Source organism: Salvelinus fontinalis, chromosome 4 (genome assembly GCF_029448725.1).
Source record: "Salvelinus fontinalis isolate EN_2023a chromosome 4, ASM2944872v1, whole genome shotgun sequence".
NCBI lineage: Eukaryota > Metazoa > Chordata > Actinopteri > Salmoniformes > Salmonidae > Salvelinus > Salvelinus fontinalis.
In genome coordinates, this window is record NC_074668.1 from 47,512,492 (window position 1) to 47,524,248 (window position 11,757).

Here is an 11,757-nt window from a genome sequence, read left to right on the forward strand (position 1 = left end):
TTAGTTATGTAATAGGTGTCTTTGTGTGTGTGTGTACATGTGCAAGAATGCAAACATTTGTTTCACATGGCTTCCCTTAAGCCTTATCTGACCTTAGTCTGAGATCAGTGACATGTAACCATTCAGCTCTAAACTCTACTTCTGCCATCTTATCTGCTCTAGAAGAAAACACTGGGTCCAGGTGGCAATTGGATATTTACCTTGAAGACATGAAAATGCCTTGCTAGTTATTTTAAAACAAGCTGACAGATGGTCTGAAGAAAAGCAAAACCACTGGGCACAGATGTCAATTCAATGTTGGTTCATTGAAATGGAAACATTGAGTCAGTGTGCCCAGAGGGAAGGCCTCAAGGCCTGCATTTTACATTTGAGTTTAGAAACTTCTTGCTCAAGTCACACTTTGAGAGGACCTCTAGTGAGGCCACATTTCTTGCTTTGCATTTCCTATACGGCCTTTGAGGCTTGAAGCAAAATGTTGGCTCCTTGGAGAAAGCAATTGGAACTAAACGCTTGAACTTTTGGCCAATTGTATATTGTAGGCATACCATGTAGAATGTAATTGACACACCACATTAAAAATATATTCAAGAGACCCAGGCTTGCACTGTCTGAGGGTGTATTCCCCACCTACCCTCTGATCAAACACCTGATCTGTAAAACTAAGAGCCAGTGAAACCAAGAAGATGCAATGCAAAGTTTTTTAATGCAGTAATTTCAATCTACAAGGAGAGTGTTTAACAAAATTATACAGGAGGTAAAGGCCTTTATACATACAGAAACAGATTACATACAGAAGACTCCGGAGCAGAATACACAAATAAATACATTTGTCTTTTAAAACAGTCAGTCCCAGAGCAAAATATAACTTTAAGAAATACTGGATATGTCATCCATTGAATTTCTCCTGAACTCCAACAATGAGTGGAAAGATTTAAAGCAACCTTACAAACCACTAGCTGTCAATTAGTGACGTCAAATTAAGGTGTCATTAACTCCATCTCCCACAAGCCAATGCAGGATCGCGAAATCCTACAGACCTGCTATAAAAAGGAGATTAACTTTGGTTTGAACCCCCAAGATGAGGTACACGCTAGCTAGCCTTGTCACTGATCAGTTTATGATGTATTGCCATTGGTAATCGGCACTGCTGGGACAGCCTATCAATATAAAGCATAATGTACTCTATTCACTTAACACTACACTAAATAGCAGTGAGTTCATAATAGGTTGGATCATTGATTAATTGGGCCAATGAGATGGTCAGAATCAGATCAGACACTGATCAACTGGGGGAACAGTTCGTTGGCGAACACGTCATCCCAGGACCCCTCTGAGCAGAGGGTGGATGACATGTCGCTGATGGGGGAAGGGGACCGCTCGTATCCGGAGTCGCTGTAGGCGTCCATCAGGTAGGCGCCAGTCTTCTCTAGGCTGCCCGTGGCCAGGTCAGAGGTCAGCGAGGCCACAGACAGGAAGTCATCCAGCACCCCATGACTTTTAGGGATGATGACCACTTCGTCCAGCTCATCTTTGACACACACGGCAACATCATCGGCCACAGAGAAGACCTCAACCGCCTCCACCTTCATCCCTGTCACACTCTCCTCATGATTCACTTCCTGCTGCCCGAGGACACACACCACCTCCACAGGCTTGGTGTAGATGTGGTCAAAGTGGATCAGTTCATTAAGGGCCTCCAGCTTAACTGGTGTGGCCCCCAGAGCTGCAGGTGAGGGGGCAGGTACTCCACCCCCCCCTCCGACCAGCAGCACCGCCTGCTCCTGGATCTCCTGCTCACCACACTCCCTGAGGAACAGCTCTGGGTGAAGGATGTCAAGAATGTCCAGCAAGATATCAGACTGGAGGGGAGAGGGAGCGAGCAGGTTACAACTCTGAACAGGGAAGGGCAAAACTGGAACTTACCAATAGGCAAGATGAGCATTATAAAAGCACTTTGAGCTACTGGAAAATGGACTAGACTAAATGAAGCCAAACAATGACTATAAAGTGTCAAATGTTCATCTCCATTTGATAAAGCCCTTATCCATAGCTCTCATTAAAGTGGCCATGCATTAGCTGTAGCAGACCATAGTGGTCTACACCATTTTTGACATGTCTCACCTCAGAGTCTGAAGAGTCAGGACTATCTGTATCCATTGGGAAATCTTCAGATTTGAGAATTGCTGGGCCTGCACCTGCTGCAGAGGCACACATAGCCTGAGTACTGCAGACTCAGAAGACCCGATCCCCAAACCTGCATCAATCCCATTGGACTCCAACACCTGAGCCTGGGGGGGGGGGGGGGGTATGGGATGGGAAAGGAGTGAAGAATTAGCCATTATAAACTAATTGGCTCTGACAACCAGATGGCGCAACTGTCACACCCACCCCCACACACACAATCTTCTGCATTACCAGTAATTCAAATCTGCTTACATTCTCTTTGGCCTCAAGGGTGTCCAACCCCAGCCTCTGTCTCAGTTCCTTGTTCTCGTTCACCATACCGCACATATTTTGCCGTAACAGCCTGTTTTCAACGTGAAGTTTCTGGTTCTAGAGACGAGAGAGAAACTTAGAATTTGCATTTTAACACCTTAGTCAGTTCAGGAATAACAGCAATAAATAGCAGTCATTAACACCATGACAATTTATGGACAGAATTTATTTACCTCCAGTTCCAACACCAGAACTTGCTCTTCAAGCTCACCCATTTTGGCTTTTTTTCTGTCTCTGGCCGTTTGGGCTGCAACTCTGTTCTTGAGTTTCCTGAAGATTAAATATTATTCTTTGAAATTGCTGACAAAGCAAGATGACTGACAGGAATGTGATAGCGTTCTTGGTTATTGCACAATCAGCCGCCATGTTCCTGTCATGCAGGCAGAACAGGATCCAAATATACAAAACTGGGTGGGACCAATAGGCTGCTACTCAAATCTGTTGATATGCGAAGCCGGGTAACATGACAGTCCGATTCGCCGAATTAAAAAAGGTACATCTACCATAGTCTAATTTTGAATGTGCAGGATTTATTCTTAGCACAGTTATTGGAAAGACATCGATGCCATTCATGGAAATCTGTCCATTTGTGTGGCGTAAGGAGTAGCCATTCATTTATATAGCCATGAGAATAACGTTACAACTAAATACACCAAATTGTCCATTCATGAAACTAACCTGCGAAGTTGCTTTTCTTCTGGACTCAAATGAGTGAGTCTCTGTCTTTTTCTCAGGGGTGGCCCAGTTGTCGAATTTGAGTCGGAATCTGACGAATTCGCTTGGTTTTGTGACGGCAAAACGACAGAAAATGACCGGCTGTAGCCCTGTGTTGAGCTAGAAGAGCCATTCTGTTGCCCAGATATCAAGAGGACTTTATGTCCCGCTGTCCCCACGACCATATTATGTATCCTTATAGACTTCAGAAATATTGGGGTATCTTCAAAGAAACCTTAGGTTTCTTTAGGTCTTTCTATCCCTGTCAATGCTCAAATATAAAAAAGGAGTTCCGCTTCCAATCTATTTCTACAGGCGTGGTGAAATCTGATAGGCTGAAAGAGACTGTAATGCTTTCACAGTATGCTCTATGATTGGCTACAGGGCTCATGCAATTTACATTCAACTTTCACCCTGCGTTCGCAGTAAAATGCCTGCCTCTTGTTCATGGAGGTGTAATTTCCCGTCTAACCTACGCTTGGCACAAATAACAAACCCGACCCATTTAAACTTCGCAGCAAAAATACTTAGAGCCAAAAGTATTGAGGTTATTCACCCTGGGTTATTACTTAAATTAACTTTAGTTCTCAAAATACCCATACAGTAGACGTACTTGTATTCAGTGGTGGAAAAAGTACTCAAATGTCATACTTGAGTAAAAGTAAAGATACCTTAATAGAAAATAGTAAAAGTGAAAGTCGCCCAGTAAACTACTACTTGAGTAAAAGTCTAAAAGTATTTGGTTTTAAATATACTTAAGTATCAAAAGTAAATGGAATTACTAAAATGTACTTAAGTATCAAAAGTAAAAGTATAAACAATTTCAATTTTTTCAGTCAAATGTAAAGAGTACTTTTGGTTGTCAGGGAAAATGTAAGGAGTAAAAAGTACATTATTTGCTTTCGGGATGTAGTGAAGTGAAAGTTGTCAAAAATATAATTAGTAAAGTACAGATACCCCCAAAAATTACTTAAGTAGTACTTTAAAATATTTTTACTTAAGTACTTTACACCATTGCTTGTATTCTAACATGTAGGACAATAATCTGTTGACCTCCAAAGATGTACACTAGCTTACAATTACAGTTGTAAAAGAAGACTATATTACGATGGACTATTGTACAGGTTCTTTATAGAATAGTCATTGCAGGAGATTCAGTTGTTTTCACCTTGCCACTACAATCCCCCCATTAATTTTGTCCTCACCGCTCAATAGTCAATACCGTTTGCAAATCCATATTGAATTTTGGTTATGTCCCTGCCATTGCACATCTGGCATCCGTCTCACTCATAGTGGATAACTTTCAGGTCTAATGGAAAATAACTGTTTTGTAGCTTGTGATTTATGGGATTTTCATCATGTATCCTACTGGGAGAATTCATATGGATTATTATTAGTTGTTTATGTTTTATTATTCCCCATACCTTATTCACATTTCTTCAATGGTGTGGCTTGGAATCCAGTTTTATATACAGTACCAGTGAACAGTTTGGACATACACTACCGTTCAAAAGTTTGGGGTCACTTAGAAATGTCCTTGTTTTTGAAAGAAAAGCACATTTTTTGTCCATTAAAATAACATCAAATTGATCAGAAATACAGTATAGACATTGTTAATGTTGTAAATGACTATTGTAGCTGGAAACGGCTGATTTTTAATGGAATATCTACATACGCGTACAGAGGCCCATAATCAGCAACAACCATCACTCCTGTGTTCCAATGGCACGTTGTGCTAATCCAAGTTTATCATTTTAAAAGGCTAATTGATCATTAGAAAACCCTTTTGCGATTATGTTAGCACAGTTGTAAACTGTTAAATAACCAATAAAACGGGCCTTCTTTAGACTAGTTGAATATCTGGAGCATCAGCATTTGTGGGTTCGAGTACAGGCTCAAAATGTCGAGAAACAAATAAACTCGTCAGTCTATTCTTGTTCTGAGAAATTAAGGCTATTCCATGCAAGAAATTGCCAAAAAACTGAAGATCTCGTACAACGCTGTGTACTACTCCCTTCACAGAACAGCGCAAACTGGCCCTAACCAGAATAGAAAGAGGAGTGGGAGGCCCCGGTGCACAACTGAGCAAGAGGACAAGTGCATTAGAGTGTCTAGTTTGAGAAACAGATGCCTCACAAGTCCTCAAGTGAAGAGGTGACTCCGGGATGCTGCCCCCCCCGACAACAAAATAACAAAGCCCCATTCTGCACTAACTGTAATTTTTATTCAGACATTTGGAACTACACAAATACATAATCAGAACATTTAAAACTATATAAATATAAAAATATATACAAAAATAAAACTCATTGTTGCGTTACGCACTGAAGGTAGGTGAGGAGTCAAACGCAGGAGAGCGGAGATGTCAGTGTAGCGTATATTTTAATAAGGGCAAGTCAAAAACACGGTACAGTACAATACCCCAAAACAACGCCCAAGACAATGGGAACTAACAGTACTCCCGTAAGGCGCAAAAACACAACGCACCTTACTATAATAACCACACGCGAAATACACTGAGGAAAGCCTCCACAAGCAACAAGAAAAATAATCCCACACAAACCTAAGTGGGGAAACAGGGGTAAATATACACACAGAAATTAAAGCAAATGAAAACCAGGTGTGAATGAACCAAAGACAAAACAAACGTAAAAGGAAACATGGATCGGTGATGGCTAGTAGACCGGCGACGCCAAACGCCGAGCACCGCCGAACAGGGAGAGGAACTACTTTTGGTGGAAGTCGTGACACATACATATCAAAAAGAAGTACCAAAGACAAATAGAAACACATTTTTGTTGATTTGGCACTCGAGCATCAATACATTACCCATCCTCCAACACTATCAACCAAGAGTCAAGACTAAACCAATTCACCTTGGTGGTGTGCAGACTGGTTTTATATTATTCTTAACAATTTCGCACAAACCATATTTTTTAAAATATATTCACAGTATTATGGATGAATTGTGGTTTATGTGGTAGCATTTCGTAGTGTGACTGATTTACACATTTTACAAATTTTACACCCCGTGACATGATATCATTGACATGACGTACAAATGAGCGATAGAAAACCGATCGCGCAAATGTCACCATTCCAACATTTTTGGTGTGGGCTCCCCGTGCCGCCCCCGGCAAGATGCCGCCCTGGGTGGCTGCCCATGTCACCTAAACCTAAATCCGCCACTGTACCAACTCATTCCAGGGTTTTTCTTTATTTTTATTATTTTTATACATTGTAGAATAATAGTGAATATATTAAAACGATGAAATAACACATATGGAATCCTGCAGTAACCAAAAAAGTGTAAAACAAATGAACATATATTTTATATTTGAGATTGTTTAAAGTAACCACCATTTGCCTTGATGACGGCTTTGCACAGTCTTGGCATTCTCTCAACCAGCTTCATGAGGTAGTCACCTGGAATGCATTTCAATTAACAGGTGTACCTTGTGTCGTGGAAATTCACATATACTGAGAGAGACTTGAACCGCCATTCAAACGATCAATCTTTATTTAACATTGATTAATTATTGCAATAATGAGACTGGTCGACCCCACATTGTTGAGTGTTGGACCGAGAGCCTACCCTTTTCAGAAATGCTGGTTCTTATCTAGCTGACACTAAAAATGCTTAGTCTTGCTGGTTCTACCCCTCCCATGCAGATCGGGGGCATCATAAACCACTTTGTGTTCATATTGTGGTTATCTGCACCTGGTGTTGTTTTAACCACCACCCAGCTTAGTCTCCCAGAAGCAAGAATGGTTTTGAGACAATGAGAGATTGTTCTACTCCTAAACTATCCCTAGTAAAACATATTCTTGACCATATGCCCAGATTAGCTGCAGGGAGCTAGAGTGGAGACCATAAAAACACAGGGTTAGTAGAACAGAAATGTCTTACTATTTGTTAAGTATTAATTGTTAAATATTAATATCAAACAAATCAGGTAAATACGTAATTTTTCTCTTACACTTGTTAAAAATTTATTTGTGGAATATCTTTCCTTCTTAGTGTGTTTGAGCCAATCAGGTGTGTTGTGACAAGGTAGGGGTGGTATACAGAAGATAGCCCTATTTGGTAAAAGACCAAGTCCATATTATGGCAAGAACAGCTCAAATAAGCAAAGAGAAATGACAGTCAATCATTACTTTAAGACATGAAGGTCAGTCGATCCGAAAAGTTCAATAATTTTGAAAGTTTCTTCAAGTGCAGTCACAAAAACCGTCAAGCGCTATGATGAAGCTGGCTCTCATGAGGACTGCCACAGGAAAGGAAGACCCAGTGTTACCTCTGCTGCAGAGGATTAGTATATTAGTTACCAGCTTCAGAAATTACAGCCCAAATAAATGCTTCACAGAGCTCAAGTAACACACACATCTCAACATCAACTGTTCAGAGGAGACCGCATGAATCAGACCTTCATGGTCGAATTGCTGCAAAGAAACCACTACTAAAGGACACCAATAAGACAAAGAGACTTGGGTTAAGAAACAAGAGCAATGGACATTAGACCGGGTGGAAATCTGTCTTTTGGTCTGATGAGTCCAAATTTGAGATTTTTGGTTCCAACCGCCATGTCTTTATGAGACGCAGAGTAGGTGGTTCCCACCGTGAAGCATGGAGGAGGATGTGTGATGGTGTGGAGGTGCATTGCTGGTTACACTGTCAGTGATTTATTTAGAATTCAAGGCACACTTAACCAGCATGGCTACCACAGCATTATGAAGTGATACGCCATCCCATCTGGTTTCCGCTTAGTGGGACTATCATTTGTTTTTCAACATGTCAATGACCGAACACAACTCCAGCCTGTGTAAGGGCTATTTGGAGAGGGATAGAGTACTGCATTAAATGACCTGGCCTCCACAATCACCCGACCTCATCCCAATCGAGATGGTTTGGGATGAGTTGTACCGCAGAGCGAAAGAAAAGCGGGAAAAGTGGGAACTCCTTCAAGACTGTTGGATAAGCATTCCAGGTGAAGCTAGTCGAGAGAATGCCAAGAGTGTGCAAAGCTGTCATCAAGGCAAAGGGTGGTTACTTTGACAAATCTAAAATCTAAAATATATTTAGATTTGTTTAACACTTTTTTTGGTTTCTACATGATTCCATGTGTTATTTCATAGTTTTGATGTCTTCACTATTATTCTACAATGTAGAAAATAGTAATAAAAAACCCTTGAATGAGTAGGTGTGTCCAAACTTTTGACTGGTAGTGTATATTAAATTGGTTGGACCTGATTTGGAAAGGGTAACACCTGTCTATATAAGGTCCCACAGACCAAAAACCAAGCCATGAGGTCGAAGGAATTGTTCGTAGAGCTCAGAGACAGGATTGTGTCGAGGCAAAGATTTGGGGAACAGTACCAAAATATTTCTGCAGCATTGATGGTCCCCCAAAAAACAGTGGCCTCCATCATTCTTAAATGGAATAAGTTTGGAACCATCAAGACTCTTCCAATAGCTGGCCGCCCGGCCAAACTGAGCAATCGAGGGAGAAGGGCCTTGGTCAGGAAGAGCTCTAGAGTTCCTCTGTGGAGATGGGAGAGCCTTCCAAAAGAACAACCATCTCTGCAGCACTCGACCAATAATGTCTTTATGGTGGAGTGGCCAGACGGAAGCCACTTCTCAGTGAAAGGCACATGACAGCCCGCTTGGAGTTTCCCAAAAGGCACCTAAAGACTCTCAGACCATGAGAAACAAGATTCTCTGGTCTGATGAAACCAAGATGGAACTCTTTGGCCTGAATGCCAAGTGTCTCGTCTGGAGGAATCCTGGCACCATCCCTACGGTGAAACATGGTGGTGGCAGAATCATACTGTGGGGATTATTTTTACAGCAGCAGGGATTGGGAGACTAGTCAGGATTGAGGCAAAGATGAAAGGAGCAAAGTACAGAGAGATCCTTATTGAAAGCTGCTCCAGAGCGCTCCGGACCTCAGACTGGGGCCTCAGACCGCTACCAAAACCTGCGGGCTCTCCTTCACTGTAGCCAACGTTAGTAAAACATTTTAATGTGTTAACCCTCACAAGGCTGCAGGCCCAGATGGCATCCCTTGCCGTGTCCTCAGAGCATGTGCAGACCAGCTGGCTGGTGTGTTTACAGACATATTCAATCAACCCTTATCTCAGTCTGCTGTTCCCACATGCTTCAAGAGGGCCACCATTGTTCCTGTTCCCAAGAAAGCTAAGGTAACTGAGCTAAAGGACTACCGCCCTGTAGCACTCACTTCCGTCATCATGGAGTGCTTTGAGAGACTAGTCAAGGACCATATCACCTCCACCCTACCTGACACCCTAGACCCACTCCAATTTGCTTACCGCCCCAATAGGTCCACAGACGACGCAATCGCCATCACACTGCACACTGCCCTAACCCATCTGGACAAGAGGAATACCGATGTAAGAATGCTGTTCATCGATTACAGCTCAGCATTTAACGCCATAGTACCCTCCAAACTCGTCATTAAACTCGAGACCCTGGGTCTCGACCCCGCCCTGTGCAACTGGGTCCTGGACTTCCTGACGGGCCGCCCCCAGGTGGTGAAGGTAGGTAACAACATCTCCACCCCGCTGATCCTCAACACTGGGTCCCCACAAGGGTGCGTTCTCAGTCCTCTCCTGTACTCCCTGTTCACCCACGACTGCGTGGCCATGCACGCCTCCAACTCAATCATCAAGTTTGCAGACGACACTACAGTGGTAGGCTTGATTACCAACAACGACGAGACGGCCTACAGGGAGGAGGTGAGGGCCCTTGGAGTGTGGTGTCAGGAAAATAACCTCACGCTCAATGTCAACAAAACAAAGGAGATGATCGTGGACTTCAGGAAACAGCAGAGGGAGCATTCCCCTATCTACAGTGATGGGACAGTAGTGGAGAGGGTGGAACGTTTTAACTTCTTTGGGGTAGGGGGCAGTATTTTCACGTCCGGATGAAAAGCGTGCCCAGAGTAAACTGCCTGCTACTCAGGCCCAGATCCTAGGATATGCATATTATTCATATATTTGGATAGAAAACACTCTGAACTTTCTAAAACTGTTTGAATGATGTCTCTGTGTATAACATAACTCATATGGCAGGCAAAAACCTGAGAAAACATCCAACCAGGAAGTGGGAAATCTGGTTTGTAGGTTTTAATTTGGTATCTTTCATGTGTGATTTAATGAAAGTTTGATTTTTATAGTCATTTATTTGAATTTGGCGCTCTGCATTTTCTCTGGCTTTTGGCCAAGTGAGACAGTAGCGTCCTGCCTAAACTCAGATTTTTCGATATAAATATGAACTTTACCGAACAAAACATACATGTATTGTGTAACATGAAGTCCTATGAGTGTCATCTGATGAAGATCATCAAAGGTTAGTGATTCATTTTATCTATATTTCTGCTTTTTGTGACTCCTCTCTTTGGCTGGAAAAATGGCTGTATTTTTCTGTGAATAGGCACTCACCTAACATAATAGTTTGTTTTGCTTTCGTTGTAAAGCCTATTTGAAATCGGACACTGTGGCTGGATTTACAACAAGTGTATCTTTAAAATGATGTAAAATACAGGTATGTTTGAGGAATATTAATTATGGGATTTCTGTTGTTTTGAATTTGGTGCCCTGCAGTTTCACTGGCTGTTGACGAGGTGAGACGCTACCGTCCCACATACCCTAGAGAGGTTAAGTTCCTCGGCGTACACATCACGGACAAACTGAAATGGTCCACCTACACAGACAGCGTGGTGAAGAAGGCGCAGCAGCGCCTCTTTAACCTCAGGAGGCTGAAGAAATTCGGCTTGTCACCAAAAACACTCACAAACTTTTACAGATGCACAATCGAGAGCATCCTGTTGGGCTGTATCACCGCCTGGAGCAGCTGCTCCACCCATAACCGTAAGGCTCTCCAGAGGGTAGTGAGGTCTGCACAACGCATCACCGGGTGCAAACTACCTGCCGTCCAGGACACCTACACCACCCGATGTCACAGGAAGGCCAAAAAGATCATCAAGGACAACAACCACTCGAGCCACTGCCTGTTCACCCCGCTATCATCCAGAAGGCGAGATCAGTACAGGTGCATCAAAGCGGGGACCGAGAGACTGAAAAACAGCTTCTATCTCAAGGCTATCAGACTGTTAAACAGCCATCACTAACATTGAGTGGCTGCTGCCAACATACTGACTCAACTCTAGCCACTTTAATAATGGAAAAATTGATGTAATCAATTTATCACTAGCCACTTTATATAATGCTTTCATACCCTACATTGCTCATCTCATATGTATATACTGTACGCTATACCATCTACTGCATCTTGCCATCTTGATGTAATTAAATGTATCACTAGCCACTTTAAACAATGCCACTTTATATAATGTTTTCATACCCTACATTACTCTTCTCATATGTATATACTGTACTCTATACCATCTACTGCATCTTGCCTATGCCGTTCGGGCATCACTCATTCATATATTTTTATGTACATATTCATATTCATTCCTTTACACTTGTGTGTATAAGGTAGTTGTTGTGAAATTGTTAGGTTAT

At 42.3% G+C, this 11,757-nt stretch overlaps 1 protein-coding gene across 1 annotated transcript; it reads right to left on the reverse strand.

Moving 5' to 3' along the window:
• Positions 1 to 684: 684 nt before the first annotated feature.
• On the reverse strand, positions 685 to 3,534 carry xbp1 (X-box binding protein 1). Its single transcript, XM_055920385.1, is given in 6 exon segments — positions 685 to 1,859; positions 2,122 to 2,205; positions 2,208 to 2,288; positions 2,437 to 2,553; positions 2,670 to 2,766; positions 3,175 to 3,534. Coding segments are annotated over 6 exon segments (1,188 nt in total). The 5' UTR covers positions 3,396 to 3,534; the 3' UTR covers positions 685 to 1,271.
• Positions 3,535 to 11,757: the final 8,223 nt, after the last annotated feature.